Source organism: Dama dama, chromosome 7, assembly GCF_033118175.1.
Source record: "Dama dama isolate Ldn47 chromosome 7, ASM3311817v1, whole genome shotgun sequence".
NCBI classification, from domain to species: Eukaryota; Metazoa; Chordata; class Mammalia; order Artiodactyla; family Cervidae; genus Dama; species Dama dama.
Genome location: NC_083687.1, coordinates 36,558,646 through 36,579,959, shown reverse-complemented (window position 1 = coordinate 36,579,959; position 21,314 = coordinate 36,558,646). Strand labels below are relative to the sequence as shown.

Here is a 21,314-nt window from a genome sequence, read left to right as displayed (position 1 = left end):
GAAGTTGAAAATCCCAGCTATTATGGTAACAAATAATAAAAATATCTTCTCAAATGCAACATATGGACACTTTAACAACAGCCATTTCAGATGAGACTTCTGTTTATAGACACCCCCAGAGGTTCAAAACTCAGAGGTGGTGACAGCAAAACAAGAGCAAGTTTCTAGGTTTTTGCATGTAGCCCCATAAAGGCTTTATGATCTGATGTGTCCAGGAAAAAAATATATTTTGGCCACATGAAAAATGTCAAATATCAGGGACTGGTCATCATAAACACTATCACAGACCTTCCACACAAAAGTTAATGACATCCTTGTTAGAAGATCCTTCAGCTACCCTTTATGTATATCTGTATGAATATATTGATGCCTATGCATTTATATTTCTTGAATATTTTTAAGAAAATGAAAGAGGAATGTTAAAATTCTCTCCTGATTTGAAGGTTTTATGTAGGATTTTCACTTTTTTCATTCACATTTTACTCTGAAAAGAAGAGAATTAAGGCAACAAGATACGTCTAAATTTTTTATCTTCAGTCACTGGATAAATGGGAACCTGACTTTCCTTTGCATGCCAATCATTTATTATGTGCGGGGTGTGTGTGTGTGTCTGTGTGTGTGTGTGTGTGTGTGTGTATGTATGTGATGGGCATATATATGCAAGCATAAGACAGCCACTGCTGCTCAGGCAGCCTGTAAAATTTCATACACCACCGTTCTAGTCCTGACAAGAGGAGTCCAGCTTGAAAAACAAAACCTCTCCCTCAGTGCTACCCTCAGCCTTTTGGATCTCCTTAAAAACACCAGTGATACAGGGCGAGGCTTTTATTTCACACAAGCGGTTTCAAGTGATAAGGGACTTTGTCACCTCAGGGGACTAAGCACCCAGTTATAACATTTGTATGGAAGCTGACTTGTTAAATTTGCCCTCAAAGATGAGGAACCTACCAAAGCACTAGAAAGAGGAGAAGCAGGGTCCAGTTAAAAGTAAGGCCAGAGGCTGAGGGGCTAGTCATCCACTGGTAACTACTTAATTATTAATCTTTTTGCTTAAGTGATGTTTAAGGATCAAAAACTTCTCCATTTTGCCTTTCTCAGTAGATAGTACAAAGTTCTTCATTTTCCTTTGTCGACACCAACATATATAAATCAAATGTCATGAAGAGTGACTAGCAAGCAGAGTATTGTTTGAGACAGGATTGGAAAATAAAACTGTAAGATATTTAAAGTATATAACATGAGAATTAGATAGATGTATATATTATTTTTAAAATTTACTTTTAATTGGAGTATAATTTCTTTAAAATGTGTGGTACAACGATGTGAATCAGCCATAAGTATACATATATCCCCTTCCTCTTGAATTCCCCCAACACACACCCCATCCCACATTGGGTTTCACACCAAAACAAAGGCAACAACTGCAAAAACAAACAAGTGGGACCACATCAAACTCCAAAGAAAGGAACATCAACAAAATTGCCATTTGGCAATTTACAGATTGACTGAAGATATTTCCAAATATATTTCATAAGGGCTTAATATCCAAAAATACATGAGACATACAAATCAAGGGCAAAAAACACCAAATAATACAAACTTTAAATGGAGCTTAAGAAAATTAAGAGTTTCAATAAATCTGAACATTAGACTGTAGATGAGAGACACTGCAAGGTTTTCCTTCTGGAACAACAAAAGCCTGTGCCTTCCTGGCATTACTTTCTTCATTTCCACTCACTTGTTTGACAATTACAGTTCACGGGGTACATTCTTCAGTCAATAGAAATCACCCCACAGTGAGGTATAATATGTACTAAGAACAGCCTCAATGGGGGGAAAAAAAACCCCTAATATTTGCATACTTACTAAAGAGGCGTATCAAAAGGAAGGTAATTTCCAGAGTTGACCACTCCCTTGTTTGCTATATTTCATTTCACAATTGAGCCACCTAGTAAGGAAAATTAGTTAAGCGACCTCACTAATTTATCGATAGAAAATTTGTTTTAAATGGGAGCATTAATGGATTATAATTTGGGGGTTATTTATTACCACTGTTGTATCTGTAGTCCTTTTGATTCTCTACTGCATCAGGTTAATACTTTATTATAAATATTAATACCAACATAGGCACACATACTACTAAAGTGATAGTGAATAGAGAAAGACATAGAATATAGTAGGCAAGAAGTGAAAGTATGGGTAGTCAGCAGTGGTAGTAAAGGACTTTACTGCCTTGAGAGGAAGGAAGGCTCTCAAAATTTCTTCAAACACCAAGAATGAGCCAGATGTGAGGAATTAGCTTAATTTGTAAACCAGAGACTCTACCAGAAGAAACTTAAGTTCATAAAAATATTACGATGCTAAAACCAACAATTTAGACAGAGAATAGGGTAGGGTATGGTATATACACATTCAAAATTCTCCATTGCTTAGTGCATCAGGCACTCAAGGACCACCCTCACTGACGTCTTTCTCTATTGCTCAACCTACAGGTACCAGCATGGAGAAAGAGATAGCTCTACTCCACAGGCAGTTGAACCCTACTTTTATGGTCTCCTGGGTTTCCTTAAGAAGCATTCGATGCAGCAGATTTCCTCCATCCCATCCCATCCGGCTGACTCCCCTCGGTCAACAGGAGTCCTCACCCTGGGATCATTCTGCAATCCCCATGGCTCCAGCTCCCAGCTTCCGTGGACACCAGTGGACTTACAACCCTGTCCGAGGTATGAAAGGCAGCAGCATGGCTTGTCTATGAGGTTCTCACTCTGTTCAGATGGTCACAGGTTAGTTAGTTCACTCCCCAACAGCGTCAAATGACTCCCCCATTCCAGTGGATAGCCATGGACATGGGGATCTCTCCCCTGCGCATCAGCTCCCTCAGCCCCAGGTGCAGGCTGGTCCCACTTGCTCTCCTCCTTCTTTCCCCTTCGTCCTAGTCCCTTTTTCCTTTGTCCTGCCGAGTTCTGTGTGGATCCGGACATTCCTTCTCAGTAGTCAGGGATTCCTGCCAGTATTCACCTGGTCTTCTGTGAGAACTGCTGCATCTTTAGATGTTCTTGATACATTGGTGGAGAGAGGTGTATCCCACTTCCACCTACCCCTCCGCCATCTTGTCCACCCCCATTTGTGCATGTATTAGAAAGAAGTTTCCATTTCTACTAAGTAACATGGCCATCACCACACATGTTTAACTTTTGTTTTTGAGGAGAACACAGCTAAGTTCCACTTTCTTCACTTCAGTCAGTCATTCAGTCTTGTCCGACTTTTTGTGACCCCATGGACTGTGGCAACACAGGTTTCCCTACCATAACCAACTCCCAGAGCTCTTTCAATCTCATGATTAGATCTCATGATTAGATTGTGAAGCTCAAACTTAGATGCTCAGACCTTATTAATTTTTTATATATGAAAATCTGTAAACTTTAAAAATATCTCCCCATTTGTCCTATCATCCAGTCTTTGGCAATCATTTTTCTACTCTGAGTTCCATCTTTTTTTTTTTTTGAAAGTCCTTATAATTCAGATCATATTTTATTTTTCTTTCTCAGACTTAGTTTACTTAGTATAATGCCCTCCAGTTTCATCTATGTTGCCACAAATGGAAAGATTATTTTCATTTCCTAATGGCTAAATAATATTTACCTATATGTGTCACATCAAATTGTTTTAATCCATTCACCTGTTGAAAGATTGTTGTTTCTATACCAAGCCTACTGTGAATAATGCTGCAATGAACATGGGAATACCGACCTCTCTTTGAGATAATGATTTCATTTCCTTTGACTATATATCCAGAAGTGGGATAATGATTCACATAATTGTTCTCTTTTAAATTTCTTGAGGAAATTTAAAATACTCCACAGTATTTTTCCATAGGAGTTGCACTGGTATACAACCCTACCAACAGTGTATAAGCACACCTTTTTCTTCACATCCTCAATAACATTTGTCATTTCTTACATTTTTGGTACGAGCCGTTCAAACAGGTATGAGGTGATATCTCTTGTGCTTTTGATCTGCATTTCCTTTGATTATTAGTGATGCTGAGCATCTTGTCATATACCTCTTGATCATGTATATGTCTTATATGTGGGAAAATGTCTATTCCTAAAGATGTAGCATATATTATGTTTACTATATTCCAATATACAAAACTCAGTTGCCTACCTATATATCAACACCTAACTATCAGAAAGTGGAATAAAGGAAACAATCCCATTTATTATTGCATCATAAAAAGATCAAACACTTAGAAATAAACTTAAGCAAGGTGTTGAAAGATTTTATACAAAACTTTTAAGACATTGATAAGAAAAATTTAAAAAGAGCTAAAGATATGTAAAGTTAGGTTGTCTATTCAACTAGTTTCTTGCGGTAGGATTTGTATTACTATAAACTTCCCTCTTAGAACTGCTTTTGTTGTATCCTATAGGTTTTAGATCATCATGTTTTCATTGTTTTTTTTTTCTAGGAATGTTTTGATTTCCCTTATTTCTTCAGTAACCTGTTCATTATTTAGAAATGTGTTGTTTATTCTCCCTGTAATTGTGTAATTTAAAGTTTTTTTTTTTTTCCTACATTCAATATCTAGTGTCATATTGTTGTGGTCAGAGACAATGCTTAATATAATTTCAATTTCCTTAAATTTACTGCAGTTTGATTTGTGACCCAAGAGGAGGAAAATGTTCCATGTGCACTTGAGTAGAAAGAGTATTCTTCTGCATTTGGATGGAATGTGCTGAAGATATCAATTAGGTCTGTTTGCTCGAATATATACTTTTAGGCTAATGTTACCTTATTAATTTTCTGTTTTGTTGATCTGTCCATTGACAGAGGTGGGGTGTTAACATGCCCTACTATTATTGTGTTACTCTCAATTTCTGCTTTTGTGTCAGTTAGTGTTTACCTTATGTATTGAGGTGCTCCAATGTTGGCTACATAAATATTTAAGATTATTTTGTCTTTTTCTTGGACTGATCCCTTGAACATTTGGTAGTGTCCTTCTTTAATTCTTTTTTTTTTCATTTAATTTTATTAGTTGGAGGCTAATTACTTTACAATATTGTAGTGGTTTTTGTCATACACTGACATGAATTAGCCGTGGATTTACATGTATTCCCCATCCCGCTCCCCCCTCCCACCTCCCTCTCCACCCGATTCCTCTGGGTCTTCCCAGTGCACCAGGCCTGAGCACTTGTCTCATGCATCCCACCTGGGCTGGTGATCTGTTTCACCCTAGATAATATACATGTTTTGATGCTGTTCTCTTGAAACATCCCACCCTCGCCTTCTCCCACAGAGTCCAAAAGTCTGTTCTGTACATCTGTGTCTCTTTTCCTGTTTTGCATATAGGGTTATCATTACAATAGTTTTTATTTTAAGGTCTATTTGTTCTGATATGAGAATTGCCAATCCAGCTTTCTTTTGATTTCCATTTCCATAGAATATCTTTTTCCATCCTCTCACTTTTAGGCTGTATGTGTCTCTAGGTCTGAAGTGGGTCTCTTGTAGACAGCATATATATTGGTCTTGTTTTTGTATCCATTCAGCCAGTCTGTGTCTTTTGGTAAGAATGGGAGAAGATAATAGCAAATAAAACAACTGATAAAGGATCGCTTTGCAAAATATAAGCAGCTCAAACAAGTCAGTCATCAAAAGCCAAGGCAAGAGCTGCAAAAATTAATTCGTGAGACCACATCAAATGCAAAACCTTCTGCATAGTAAAAGAAGCCATCAATAAAATGAATGACAACATGTGGAATGAAAAAAAAATCTTGCAAGTCACATATTTGGTAAGGGCTTCATATTCAAGTAAGTATAAGACACTCATGCAACTCAGTAGGAAAATAAATCAACAACCTAAAATATTAAATGAGCAAAGGAAGAGTAAGAGTTTTGAAAAATCTGAAGATTAAACAGTAGATGTCAGACACTGTAAGTTTTTCCTTCCAAAACAGAAGCCTGTGTCTTCCTGGCATTGCTTTCTTTATTTCCAATCACCTATTTGGTGATTGCAGTTCACAATATACATCCTTCACTCAATAGTGATCACCCTACACTGAGCTATATGTGCTAAGAATAGCCCTACTAACCATAAAAACTAGTAATTACGTACTTAATCTTGAGGCATCTAAAATCCAAGGTGATTTTCACAATTTTCCACTCCGTTGTTTCCTACATCCTATTTCAAAATTGAAACATGTAGTAAGGACGAATGAGTAGGACCTCAATTATACATGGATAGTAAGTCATTTAAAACTGGGAGCATCACTGGATTATAATTTGGGGGAATGTATTATTACTAATGCTATTGTCATTTTATTCTCTTTAATTCTCTGCTATACTAGGTTGATATTTAATTAAAATAGTAATACCAACATAGAGGCACATAGCACTCAAGTTAGAGTAGATTGAGAAAGACAAAGTTGATGAAGCAGGAAGTGAAATCACAGAAAATTAGCAATGATATCAAAAGAAGGGGCAGTATTGACTAGAAAGCAGAGTTCTCTAATTGTTTGGAGACAACAGGAACAAGCCAGATGGGAGACAACCAGCTTAAGCTGTGTACCAGAAACTGCACCAGAAGGAAAATGAAGTTCATAAACATATGCTGATGCTACATGCCAAAATCCAGACAGTAAGAGAATAGGGTAGGGTTTATGTAGATACTGAAAACTACTCAGAGAGGTAGACATGGAAGCAAATACACTAATGAGCATCAGAAAAATCAAGGCACAAAAGGGTCTGAAAAATACATCATAAAGAGACTTGGTAGTCTGATCAAAAGAATAAGAGAATCAAATTAGACAACCAAAATACAAAGACTTGTGCACATGATAGAACTGGAGAATGCTCAGGAGAGAAAGTTTCAGACCTAGTGGACCAGCAAACAAAAGCCTCCAGCATCAGGAACAAAAACGCTGAACAGAACTCATGACTGTGTGCTTCTGGGAACGGCGTCAGTTTCAAAGTTTGGGCACTATACCACCTAAAAGCGAACGCAGACAAGGATTATAGCTTGCTGTGACACTGAGTCACAGACAATAGTGTTTGTTAGTTTACTTTCTCATTCACGTATAAAGTTAATGAATCACTAACCAGTGATAATTGACACCTTCAGTTTCCAGTCAGATCCTCTTTAGTCATACAATGGATATCTGAACCTGTTATATGATCCCCAATAACAGTTTTAATAATTAAATTTATTGATTTTTAATTGAAGGGTAATTGATTTACAATGCTGTACTGCTTTCGGCCAAATAGCATGAATCAGCCATAGGTTTACCTATGTCCCCTCGCTCTTGTACTTCTTTCCCACCTTCCTTCCCATCCCACCCCTCAAAGTTGTTACAGAAAAATATGGAAGGCTTCACAAATTAGCATGTCATCCTTGGGCAGGGGCCATGCTAATCTTCTCAATATTATTCCAAGTTTTTAATGTATGTGCTACCAAAGCAAACACACAAATAACATTTAACAGAAAAAAGAAACCTAATTAGTCATCTACCAATAAAGGATCAATTACATTAGGAATTAGGGTATTCTGCTATATTTACTGCCCCTTTATAAAATCTATTTTTATAAGGTTCAAAGTTCCATGTCGGAATTAAACATATATTTATGCATGAAACATGTATACATGCACAGAAATATATGCACACAAATATGTCTATGTAATGCAAGCTATTATTCTCCTTGCTTGTCACAATAAGCTCTTTAGTTGATGAGAGATATAGTCACAAAATTCTCCAACTTATATGCTTTCCTTTTGAGAACCAATTCTTTTATTTTCAACACCTAACTTTAAATAACCATTTTATTCTTAGGTACCATGCCCCCTTAAAGTAACTAAGAGCAGAGAAAACCTAGTAAATGCTGATATCTTATCCTCCATTAAATTACTACTCTTCTGGTAAATTGGAAAAAGAATCATGTTCAGATCTCATTCAGGAGGATAAAATCTCTATTTTATCAGTTCTCTTGTCCAAACTCAGTTCTTGTTCATGTCAGTCTTAAATTCTGCTTACTTAAAATGGATGGACAGGAAAAGTAATATTAAAATCACACTTGCAAGAGTCTATGATTTTATGCTTCTGTTGGCCAAAGGTAGGGCCAGGAATAATTTCTGAAAAATATTACAATACATCATGGAGGCATGAAGGTCTAGTTCTACTATCAAAGAGGAAACGTTTGGAGATGGTTCAAAAACTAAGCCCCATGGGTAGTCAGGATGTACTCCTGACCAGATAGATAAATTTTCTCCCTAAAAAGTCAAAGTCATGATAGAGCAGGCCTTGTTCGCAAAGCCAATGACGTTGTCTTGGGTGCTGACCAGGTAATATTATTGAATTACCATTTGGAGATTTATTTATCATTTTCTCAAAGAAACAAATGTAACAAGAAGATTAAAGATCCATAAAAGTAGAAGACCTGTCAAGGTGACTAGAAGAAAGGCTAGCCAGGAGAACCAGGCCCCCACACTGATAATTGTCAAAGACTTTAACAGTGAGTGTTTTGTAGACAGAGCAGAACAAGTGGATGAAACCAATGTTCTAGGGTCACTGCTGCTTTGCAGTCAAAGACAAAATATTTTTCTCTGCAAGCAGAGTCATCACAGCTCCTGATGTGGTCCTGGTTACACACATGCAGACCGAGAGCCCACAGGCATGTGTGATGTGACATCAGGAAGTGAACAGATGACTGCTTTGGTGCCCAGTCACCTCCATCTGCTAATAATGGGACCTGGGGAAAAATATTTGCCCTCTCCAAGACATTGCATCTTCATTAACATAACTTGATGATCATAGTGAAGATGAAGGCTATCTCCCAGGGTTACTGTGAATCACAGATTTTAACATGTTTTAAAACTTTTGGGAAAATATCAAAGACATGCATGTGGTTAGGAAGATGAGTTAGCAGATCCAAGGTACAGTATCCTTTCACCCTTAGTATTCTCTCTGTACTCAATAGTACTGATCAGTTAGTCATGTGTTTACTCTTACCCCAGCTTGATGGTAAACCACACAGATCAACTGTACACTTCTTGTCATTTCAGTGTCTAAAATTCAAGCACTAGTTAGTGTAGAGTGAAAAAATAACACACTCCTAGAGGGCCTCGCAGCTCAGAGTCTGCAGCGTCCCAACATTAAACTGTCTTAAAAGAAGGGCCTAAATACTCTGGCTCAGATTTAAGTTCCAAATGTTTGCAAAGCACAGAAGTACTTCTGGGAGCAATACAAAAAAGCAGGGAGTAACCTACTTCTCCAACTATCTATCTGTGCGAATATCATCATCCATCTAAATTCACACAGAGGGCGCTCCTTCCCCACCCCAGCTACTACAGCATCAACTCCTGCTCAGACCAACAGGGAAAGAGAAGGCTTCCCTCCACAGGATGGATTTGATAACCTCAGGTGACTAGATCATCTCAGAATGGCTCATGTTTTTATTTAAACAGGGTTCTGCCTGCTCTTGCTGCTGGTCATGTCACATCTGCTCCTGTGCCAAGGCAACTCATGCCCGTCCTGTTGTCCTGACATGTTTGACATCCCCCTGAAGTCTCTTACAGACCTGTTTGTCAATGCCTCCAGGCTGTCCCACGACATGCATAACCTTTCGACAATAATGTTCAATGAGTTTGTAAGTACTGTGGTGGTGGTGGTTTAGTTGCTAAGTCGTGTCCAACTCCTGGGACCCCATGGACTATATAGCCCGCCAGGCTCCCAGAAGGAACCTTCGGGTAAGTGACTGGGCCATACTGTCCTTTCAAGAAGAAAGCTGCATGAGCCAAACTTCAAATAACACACTAAGTGAAGCATGCTGTCAGCTCATAAGATGTAGAAATCAAGAAAGGATCAGTTTTGTGTTATCTCAAAGATTCCTAAGAAGTGCAATAGCTTTTTCAATTTCCTTTCATTGTTTTTCTTTTTTAATTTTCAAAAATGAATGATTTTGTATTTGTCAGCTAGGAATGCCATAAAAGAATAACATAGACTCAGTGGAATAAACACCAGAAATTTATTTCCTCACAGCTCTGGGGGCTAGAAGTCCCAGATCAGGGTACCAGCAAGGTGAGGTTCTGGTAAGAACTCTTTCTTCCCAGGATGGCTTCTCCTTGCGTCCTCACATAGGGTGGGGGGTGGGGCAGAGAGACAGAGGAAAGGACACACAGACACAGAGACAGAAAAGAAAATTCTCTGGTGTTTTGCTTCATGGAGACACTAAACCTAGTGGAAGAGTGTTGCTCCCTAAGAGCTCATTTAACCTTAATGGGCTTTGCTGGTGGCTAAGATGGTAAAGAATCTGCCCGCAATGGCAAAGACCTGGGTTCTATCCCTGGGTCTGGAAGATTCCCTGGAGAAGGGAACAGCAAGCCACTCCAGTATTCTTGCCTGAGAAATCCCATGGACAGAGGAGTCTGGTGGGCTATAGACCATGGCGTGCCAAAAAGGCGGAAACCTTTTCAAAACACAGTACTTTGGCAGATCGGGCTCTAACACATGAATTTGAAGAACACACATTCAGTCCATAATACTACCTGACAGAAAGCACTTTTAGGTGGGACAGGGGAAAAGGAAGCACGGTGATTTTCTGGTCCTTCACGGCCTCTCTGGGTTTTCTTCTCCAGACTCAGAGTAAATAGCCAATAAATGAGAACTGCTCTGCAGTGCACTGGGTGGATGGCACATGTTAAACAAAGCTGAATCCTGGTCACAAAAACGAAATATGGTAGTTTTTTTAATGCTACAAATTATTGTTTTAAGATTTGCAGTGAATAGGTTTGGAGCTACAATAGAAGGGGAGTTTACAATTGGAAACAATTATTATTTCTCTGATGAAGGTATATGAAAGTTGTATGTTAATTATTTTAGGTCAACCAAGGAGCACACAGTAGAGCAGACTGCTAATAAAAGACGGTGCTAAAGGTTTCTATTAAATTCACATAGTTCTTTGTACTCACTAGTTTTTGTTTCATTCTCCATTTTTGACTGTCCATTTTTTCCCACCTCTTCCAAGTAATCTCTTCAAATGTTCATAACTTCCACTAAAGATTAGTTTTTTTCTATCAAAGTGTTAGCTAGAATTTTCAGCTCTTATTATTCTCAGTCTATTGCTTAGTATTTCCTACAACTTATTCCATGTTTTTCTGATGTACCATTTTGTCACCATAAGCAATATTGTATTCTGCACCTGGGATGAACACTAAGTTTTTTGGTGAGCTTGTTCAGAGATAAGTCAGAGTCGTTACTGTATTACTCCTTATAAAGAAATATATTGGCTCTAACCCACAGTAAACAAGAGATTAAATGGTTAAATATAGGTGCATGAATGCATTCTAAGTCACTTCAGTTGTATCTACCTATTTGCAACCTTACTGACTGTAGCCCAACAGGCTCCTCTGTCTATAGGATTCCCTGGCAAGAGTATAGGAGTGTGCTGCTGTATCCTCTTGCAAGGGATGCTCCTCACCAGGGATCAAACCTGAGGCTTCTTATATCTCCTGCATTGGCAGGAATGTTCTTTATTACAAATGTCACCTGGGAAGCACCAGCTACTGATACATATGTACTATATTTGGTTCAAATTGTAGAAAATTAAAAAAAAAAAGATAATAAAACGGAGAAGGGAAAAAGTTTAACTTAGAAAAGTTATATGTAAAATCATTTTTATAGAGTCAGTGTATAGAGAAAGTAGGAAAAGAATGAATTTCAAATTTTGTGATGCCCCCCAGTTAAAAAAATTACACGTCTATCGAACATGTTAATGTTCTGGTAATGGGTTCATCTACTGAATGCCCAACAACCCTAACTATTGCCTGATCACTTTCAGGATGAAAAATATGTCCAGGGCAAACAGTCCTATATCAATGTCACCAACAGCTGCCATACTAATTCCCTCCATGCTCCCGAAGAAAGAGAAAAAGCCGTACAGATGAACGTGAGTCTTTCACCTGGGTTTTTCACCAGATCAGTGAGACAGTATGTAGGTTATCAGGATTCAGATTATTAGAGGTAATGGTAACAGTACATGGAGAAACAGGTAAAGGAACCATAAGCAATTGAAGAGAAATTATATTATGCAGTTGATGAAGCATAAGCAAAATCAAGTGATGACTAAAGATCTGTAGTAGCAAAATGAATAACAGATCTATAAACTGTCCATGCACACGTTAGTTCAACCAATGCATCCGACACAGGATTGCAGTTATTATACTGTATGCAAACAGGAGATGAATGGGAACTTCCATGTGTAAAATATAAGATTGAAAAATTCATGAATATGTAGGAAACACACCCCAGTTTTGAGTACTCCCTGTTCCTAGTGACTCCTACTTGAGAGTCCTATGCTGCTCCACCTGAGCAATCGCATCTACCTTTCAAGGCTCTCCTGATTCTGCTTCTACTTTTCTGACATCTCCTTCATTCATCATTCACAGTGACTCCTCTGTTATGTTTTATTCTTAATTTTTAAGTCTCCCCCAAAATGGCTTATAAAACATTGCTTTGGTTCTCATGGCTGCAACAACTGCCTCTGTTTTCAGGACAACACAGTTTACATATCAAGCCTCAATCATTTATGGCAGCTCTAAATGTTGACCGTTATAATGTCTCCTTTCTGATTTCCTGCATTATCCTTTATCCTGACATTATAGAAATATTTTCACATGCATCCCCCCTTAAAATACTACCTTCTTTCTCTACAACTTTCTTAATGATACCAGCATTCTTTTCCTTTGTTAAGCTCATTAATAATGAGGATGATCAAGTAAAGGAAAAGGTCAAAGAGGAGGAAGAGGAGGAATTTTTCAGTAAGCTTGAATTTAAAGTTTATTGAGAGTTACTACATGGCCATACATGTTACTAAGCACTTTATGTGCATTACTATAGTTTATCCTATTCAGTTCTCTGTTCTTTACCACTAAAACAGTTCATGGCTGTAAAGAATTCAAGCATATTAACTAGAGATCTTCAGCCTCCAGGATTTTCATGCTCAATTCTGCTAGTAGTAGTGAACCTGGGGGGAAAACCCTCCATTGTGAATCCCACTGATGCTGTTACTAAAGATCACGCTGTGCCATTTTCTGCCCGGACACATGTCAACAAGACAGAGTCTTCTGATACCAGCATGGCGGCTGGTGCTGGGATCAATTGAGGAAAGAAAGCCTGTTTAAGAATGTCATGTCTTCTTCATTGTCTCTTTGCTGTAATATCATAAAACAAATTACCAATCGAAAATCAATATGAATGACTCATCTGATTCATTAATATGAAAGAATCACTGAGTAACAATGATGTGGGCACAGGTAGAATGCCTTTTTCCTGGGTCAGGTACTGCAGGCACATACTGACTTGTCATAAATCACTTAGATTTCTCTCATGCAAATATGCAAACATAAAAGAACTCATTGAGTGGTGGTAGGACTTCAGAGGCAAAAAGAAAATTCTTCATGTTATAAATTAGAATGCATCAGAAGAATTAGTTTCTAAAATAATCTAGATTTTTAATAATTCAGCAAAGTGTGAACTAATAGCTTAATTTTATACTTTTGCAACTTTTACTACCTTCAAAAATCTCTGCATACACCTAGCAATAACCAAAAGTTCCTTAGGTCAGTTGCCCTGAGCAAAGATCACATGCTACCAAAACCACTGAATTATGATTTTTTAAATGATACCGTTTCTTATGGCTGCTTAGAATGAAGACCTGAGTAAGTGGATCCTAATGTTGCTGTACTCTTGGAAAAGACCTCTGTATCATCTATTCACGGAGCTGAAGAGCATGAAAGAAGTCTCAGATGCTATCCTATCAAATGCCAGAGAGAATGCGAAAAAAGTACAAGAACTTCAAGAACTCATAGAGAGACAATTCAGCCAGGTGAGCCTCCTGCAGAGGGCTTTCTTGCTTTGTTCATGAATTAAAGAGGTGACCCCTGTAATGCATAAGAAATTTGAAATATCTCATTTTTTAAGAAAAAGATTCATGTCTTCTATATGCTAGACTGCTACTACATAAAGCAGGAGCCTAGTCATTCTTAGTGATAGAGTCTATTGTAAAGGAATCAGAATTTCACTGCAATTTTTGACATGTGCAGCCTTCCCTGCATTGCACACAATTCCACCCAAAGCTTGCCTCTTCCTGGACACAGGTGGTTGAAATGTTTTCAAGAGTAAGAGAACTAGAGGACAGAATCTTCAAGATCAGCATTTTCTTCAAAGTATCCCAGGACATTTGCTCTTGAAGTTCCACTTTTCTTCTTTCTCTTTTCTCCTCAAATCAAAGGATGAGAGTGGGAAGGAAGAAAAGAGAAAGTTAGAACTAAACTTGAGTTATGTTTCTACTTTGTAGATTCCTAATTGTTTCCTCATAGGCTGGCTCCAAAATCCATATCTAGAGAGTTTTATATTCCTACATGTTCCCCAAGTCTTAATTTGATAATTACAAGGGACAAAGATAAGCAATTAGTAATAAAATACATAAGAAGTCAATATGTTTTGGGTATTCAGATTATTTTTCCAGTGCGGCAGAAGATGAGCGAGGCTCGCATTATCTGGTCAGGACTCCCATCCCTGGTGTCCAGCAATGAAGATGTGCGTCATTCTGCATTTTATAGCCTGTTCCAGTGCCTAAGCAGGGATTCATGTAAAGTTGACATGTACACCAAGATCCTGGAGTGTAGAATCCGCAACATGTGCTAAATCCACATCCATCCCATCCAGCTAAGATATGGTCCTATTGATCTATCCCATAGCAAGCTTCTTTGAAATTTACAGCTGTTTAATGCATGCTCTGTGAAATGGGTCTCCTCTTAAAAAAATAAACACAGATCAAAATCTAAGAGGGCAATTATTTAACATTTCTTATCTTCATTTAATAGAAAATCAAAAGAAAATCCACCCATACATTTGAGAGAATGAAGCTCCTATTAAAATTAGTCACAAATAACAGAAGCTGCTAAGAAGACCATTAAGAGATTACAGAACAATCACAGCCAATTATTTTGGGTCAAGTTATTAGAATCAAAGAATTAGATAATTGTTCATGGTTCTAGTCATGCTACCAAGAAGACTGAATCTTCAGGATTCTTTATGAAAGCCAGCCGTGAACTGTCAGCCATCTGTCACAGTCTTACACCAGACATGATTAGTGCTTTGCACCTTTGTACAAATAGCATGAGGTTTACTGAACTGTCTAAAGATTGTTAGGATGCTGTCTTAATCCTTCTGGGTTGCTATAACAAAATATCACACACTTAAAAACAATGGCAATGGATTTCCACAGCGTGGTCATGCAGGGTCCTTTCTGGTCACACACTTCTTATTGTATCCTCACATGGGTGGAGAGGCTTGGGGCCTGTGTGTCTCTGATACATAAAAGCACTCATCTCATTGAAGAGGCTCCATCCTTATAACTCCATCACCTCACAAAGGCCCCACCTATGGATACCACAACCATGGGAGTCAGGATTTCATCACATGAAACTTCTGGGAGACACAGAGGTTGAGACCATTGCAGATACAAGCATAAATTGGCTCCATGCTCCAGTGGCTGTCTTCACCCACACTCCACTGCATCCTCATTTTCTGCATCACCTTGCAACCATTCCATACATTCTATCACTCTGGGTTTCACAAGGCCAGGTCGGTCAAGTGTCAACTCTATCTCATATTCAGCCCATTCAATCTTACCCTCTCCCCTGCTGAGACCCAGGGGACCTACCAGGAAGCATCGATGTGTCCATTTCTGCAAGGTTTCTTCTCTCTCCCTCTCTGGATCTTCATTTCTTGGACCATGTTGGAACACGGTAGATGGTAACGAGATGGGAAAGTTCTGACATCACTGACTTACATGGTGCTCTTGTAGCCTTCTCTTGGTCCAGACAGACTGATCTGAAATTCTCCCTGAATGACAAGTGTTTCTCTTGTGGGGTGTCCTTGTGATTATCCAGGACATTCACAAGTTGGGGATCCCCAATGCCAGAGTTTCCTTTTTAATCAGGGGAAATGTTCTGGTACCCACAGCTCACCACCTGCAGTCATCAGCACAGCCTGTCTGTCTCCCTCACTCTGCAAGCACCATCTGGAGAAAATTCAGTAGTCCACAGTCAGCTGCCTACTAGCTGACCCACAGGAAACCCCTGTATCATAAACACTCTGAACAATTGAATGGCAGAAATACAAGTGTGCCTCTGTCCCCTGCCTGGGGCCTCTGGACAATTGTCCAACTGGTCACGTAGACACCGAGTAGATCAGAAAGCTGGATTCAAAAATACATTTATCTGAGAATTGGGATACCATTCTCTCTTCCTTTTAGAGTAACTATCATTGTCAGTAAGTATTCAGCCTTACAAACATGATCTAGTAGGTCCCTGAATTATAAAATCCTCCAAATAGACTGAGTCTCTACTGAGACTGGAACGATGTGACTGGATTAGGGTTGCTCAGCTTGTTCAACAGCCTCTAAACACCTGGGATGAGGGCCAGTCTCTTGACTGGCTCTCCTAAGAAGTCAGTGATGCTGTTGGGCTGCTTTTGCAGTATCTTAGGGCTTTAGCAGTAATTCCTGGCAAACAGAAAATGGGAAATGTAAAGGTAGTAGGGAAAGGGGGATAAATAAAAGAGACAGAAGAGAAAGACAGAAGGAAGAAAAGGCAGCAAAGGGAAAGTGAGTCAGGACTTGGGTAATGAATGATGAAATACTTTTAGAATACTTTATTTTTAAGGACCCAAATATATATGCTTTTTTAAACACCCTTACCATGAACTTCCAGATGTTCAAGTTGGTTTTAGAAAAGGCAGAGGAACCGGAGATCAAATTGCCAACATCTGCTGGATCATCGAAAAAGCAAGAGAGTTCCAGAAAAATATATATTTCTCCTTTATTGACTATGCCAAAGTCTTTGACTGTGTGGATCACAATAAACTGTGGAAAATTCTGAAAGAGATGGGCATACCAGACCACCTGACCTGCCTCTTGAGAAACCTATATGCAGGTCAGGAAGCAACAGTTAGAACTGGACATGGAACAACAGACTGGTTCCAGATAGGAAAAGGAGTACATCAAGGCTGTATATTGTTATCCTGCTTATTTAACTTATATGCAGAGTACATCATGAGAAATGCTGGGCTAGATGATGCACAAGCTGGAATCAAGATTGCCGGGAGAAATATCAATAACCTCAGATATGCAGATGACACCACCCTTATGGCAGAAAGTGAAAAGGAACTAAAAAGCCTCTTGATGAAAGTGAAAGAGGAGAGTGAAAAAGTTGGCTTAAAGCTCAGGATTCAGAAAACTTAGATCATGGCATCTGGTCCCATCACTTCATGGGAAATAGATGGGGAAACAGTGGAAACAGTGTCAGACTTTATTTTGGGGGGCTTTAAAATCACTGCAGATGGTGATTGCAGCCATGAAATTAAAAGACCCTTACTCCTTGGAAGGAAAGTTATGACCAACATAGATAGCATATTAAAAAGCAGAGACATTACTTTGCCAACAAAGGTCCATCAAGTTAAGGCAATGGTTTTTCCAGTGGTCATGTATGAATGTGAGAGTTGGATGGTGAAGAAAGCTGAGCACCGAAGAATTGATGCTTTTGAACTATGGTGTTGGCGAAGACTCTAGAGTGTCCCTTGGACTGCAAGGAGATCCAACCAGTACATCCTGAAGGAGATCAGTCCTGGGTGTTCATTGGAAGGACAGATGCTGAAGCTGAAACTCCAGTACTTTGGCCACCTCATGCGAAGCGTTGACTCATTGGAAAAGACCCTGATGCTGGGAGGGATTTGGGGTTGGAGGAGAAGGGGACAACAGAGGATGAGATGCTGGATGGCATCACCAACTCAATGGACATGTGTTTGAGTAAATGCTGGGAGTTTGTGATGGACAGGGAGGCCTGGCGTGCTGCGATTCATGGGGTCACAAAGAGTCGGACACGACTGAGCGACTGAACTGAACTGAACTGAACTGAAGAGCAAATATCTCATATTCCTTTCTATTTCCATTTTCTCTTCTCTCCTCTTTTTTCTGACATTGTCCTTTATACTAGGAGTATTCCTTTGTTTTTATTAAAGGCCATAGTTCTAGAATTGAACAAAGCTTGGCAACTTTTCAGGGCAGAATAACAGCCAAATTATCTTCTTTTAGGCAAAGACAAGTTTCACCCACATACAGGAACACTGTGCACAAAAATCAACCTCTTCCCTCATAGCCAGGGTTACCCTCATCTGAGTCCTGCCCCTGCCTCTAACAGGTATGACCCAAACCTTTCAGAACATGACAGAATACTCTGCCCCAAAGCAATCTATGAACACCTCCTTTGTCTCTTTCATGCATGTAAATTGTCAGCTTTCTTGTATTTTCACTTTCTTCTTCCAAAAGGTAAAAGACCATGAAAAAACCCTGTAAGCGCTTTCTAAGTCATTTACTACCCCAAACATCTAATTCTATTGTGTTACTTGCTTACCTTTCTTTCCTTCAATGTCTAAATATTTCAAGCAGAGAGGATGGTATTTATTAGAGGGAAATTTGGCAATAAGGGGGACAATGCAATTGGAGGAAACATACACTCACCAATAGACCACACACATCTTCATGTATTTGTCTCTTATAAAATTTATTTCAAGCATAAATTTAGGACTTCACATCAAGAACAGATTTGGTGACATTGAGAATGCTCTCCTTGCTTGACAGTGACATATAAAGTGAATACTGTAGATTTCAGACAATATTGAACAGAGCCATAGATATTCTATAGAGTCAGTCAGGAATTGCCAAAGAGGGGATATTTGGGCAGGATTTAACAATCACTCCCTTGCCATCCAGAAAGTGTTGATTTTCCCCTCTTTTACATATTTCCATGTAAGATTACATGAAGAAATGGCCCAGATATGTCAAGAATAGTAGCAGTGATTACCGAATAGAAACAAACAAATGAAGAACCTTTGAAGTTCACTGAACTTATAGATTAGTAAGTCACATGTCATAGATACATTGAGGACTTAAACTGAGCTTTAAAAAAGTCTCTATTATCCAGAAGGAGGCCCTCAAGTTATGGAGAAAGATAGGGTGATATAAACAATCAAATTGCTATATTATATGGTGGAGTGAAGAAGAATCAGTTGTGATGCCAACACGGTGCTACAGTAGATTGAAGTAAAGCTAGGGGCCATCTGAGTGTGTCATAGGAGTGATGTAAATGGGATTTCTTTATGATGGAGTTCTGAAAGTTTAATGGGATATTGATATGCCAAAATAGGAAAACAGTATATCTGTCAATTCATTTAGGATCATCTTATGAAGTTAGGATCTCAACATCCTAGATCAAGGCAACTGAGATATTAATACATATAGCATTATAAGGTATCAGTGAATAATCAAGTCTGACAAAAACACAAGAAATGTTCACTTTTTACCATTCATGTTGTATCTCTCCTGATTATGCTCCCATGATATACTGTATATATTATTGTAGGGTTAGAATGGAGAAATGTTTGTATGGATTTTTATGCATTAGGGAGAATCATATCTGCCAATTTGGAGATTTTGTCTTTATTCTACAAAGCAACAGGAAACCAAGAACATTAGGTCCAGGAGAGAAGAATGTCCAGAATTTGAAAAGTGAAACTTTAATGTTGATTGAGGAGTTGTGGCTGTTGGGGCTGGTAGAGCAAAAGAAAGAGACTAGAAAGAGCTGGGAATATTATGACATTAAAAATCAAAGAGTACTCTGCCAAGTGATAAGATGCAAAGGATGTGAGAGATATAGGAAATGAAATAGACCTTGCCACATGCAAGGAATGAGGCAGACATAAGAGTCAGAAAAGGCATCCAACAATATGGGACTAGTTGAGTCAATACATGAAAAGTCAGAGAGAAGGGAGGAGATAAATTAAGATTTTATCCAAAAGCATCTGAGCTCTATTTTCCTGTATTTCATCAACTTAGTGCCAGAAATCACCAAAAAATGTTAAGGTTCTGCAGCAAATGATAGAAATAAGTACTCTACAGAGCCTGTGCTAGACCCTATGGAATACCAGAACCAAAGCACAACTACCCAGTGATAACAAGCAGTAAGTAAGTCACTAGTCACTTTCAACACTTAAATAAGACATATATTGTAAAGCATAGATGATGAACGGAAATAATGGAAACAACCCATACCTTTACAGATCCAGCCTAAAAAAACCTAAACCTAAACAAATTAGAAGTAATGGTCTCTTAATCATGTGTCCACCCTCTCCAAGAGTTCCTCATTCCTTTTGCCTGAATCCTCCCTTGTTTAATAACCCTTCATTACCTTACTCTCAGCAGATGGTCAGCTAATCACTAATCAAGTAAATAAACAGTGTTCACTCCTGAGGTATATTTGTATTGATGGACCCTTCAAACTGAAAAGCTTTCTAATCCCCTGAAAGTAAAACTCTAATACTGGAAGGACTACTTCTTAGCCTCTTTCCAAAATGCCCAGTGGGCAGCAACTGTGAATTTAGCTGCTTAGACATCTGCCATAATTATAACCTGTTTGGATAGTAAAGACAAAGGGATGGATAAGGCACTGAAAGATGTCGAGAAAGAAATGCATGGACAAGTGGAAAAGCTGGCTTAAGCCTTAAACACCATCTATGCCTGCACACCATGCCATGTGTGATGGGAGTCAGGTGGGCCTAACTAGGGATGGATTTTTCAAGATAGCTCGATATCAGTTGGCACTGAGTAGTTTGATTCAACTCAACTATTTAAAGATGATTCTTTGATTCTAAAACTCAAAGCCACTTGGGAATATACTTATTGCCTATTTGAACATTGCTAAGAGATCTTTGAAGTTCTCATCCCAAGAAGAAAATTGTAACTATTTCTAGTGATGGATGTTCACTAGACTTATTGCAGTGATCATTTTGCAATATATATCAAATAATTATGTTTTACACCTGAAACCAATATAACATTATATGTCAATATTATCTATTATAATGATACCTGAAACTAAAATAGCATTATTTGTCAATGTGACCTATGTATAATGATCATATAATCATTATGTTATATACATAACACATATGCATACCTTCAGTTAAGCTAAGTCACTCAGTCATATCCAACTCTTTGAGACCCCATGGACTGTAGCACATCAGGCTCCCCTATCCTTCACCATCTTCTGGAGCTTGTTCAAACTCATGTCCATTGATAAGATGATTCTATCCAACCATCTCATCCTCTGTCATCTCCTTCACCTCCTTCCATCCATCTTTCCCATCATTAGGGTCTTTTCCAATGAGTCAGTTCATTGCATCAGGTTGAAAAATCATTGGCGC

General features: G+C 38.6%; 1 protein-coding gene and 1 non-coding gene across 2 annotated transcripts; one reads left to right on the top strand and one right to left on the bottom strand.

Annotated features, from left to right (window-relative positions):
- Positions 1-2,548: 2,548 nt before the first annotated feature.
- On the top strand, positions 2,549-14,696 carry LOC133059166 (placental prolactin-related protein 3-like). Its single transcript, XM_061146199.1, has 5 exons — positions 2,549-2,723; positions 9,458-9,639; positions 11,830-11,937; positions 13,696-13,875; positions 14,505-14,696. Exons 1-5 carry the CDS (start codon positions 2,549-2,551, stop codon positions 14,694-14,696), a joined length of 837 nt encoding a protein of 278 aa, XP_061002182.1.
- On the bottom strand, positions 7,354-7,462 carry LOC133060007 (U6 spliceosomal RNA). The gene has a single exon (XR_009693677.1). It is a non-coding gene; the product is annotated as a U6 spliceosomal RNA (small nuclear RNA).
- Positions 14,697-21,314: the final 6,618 nt, after the last annotated feature.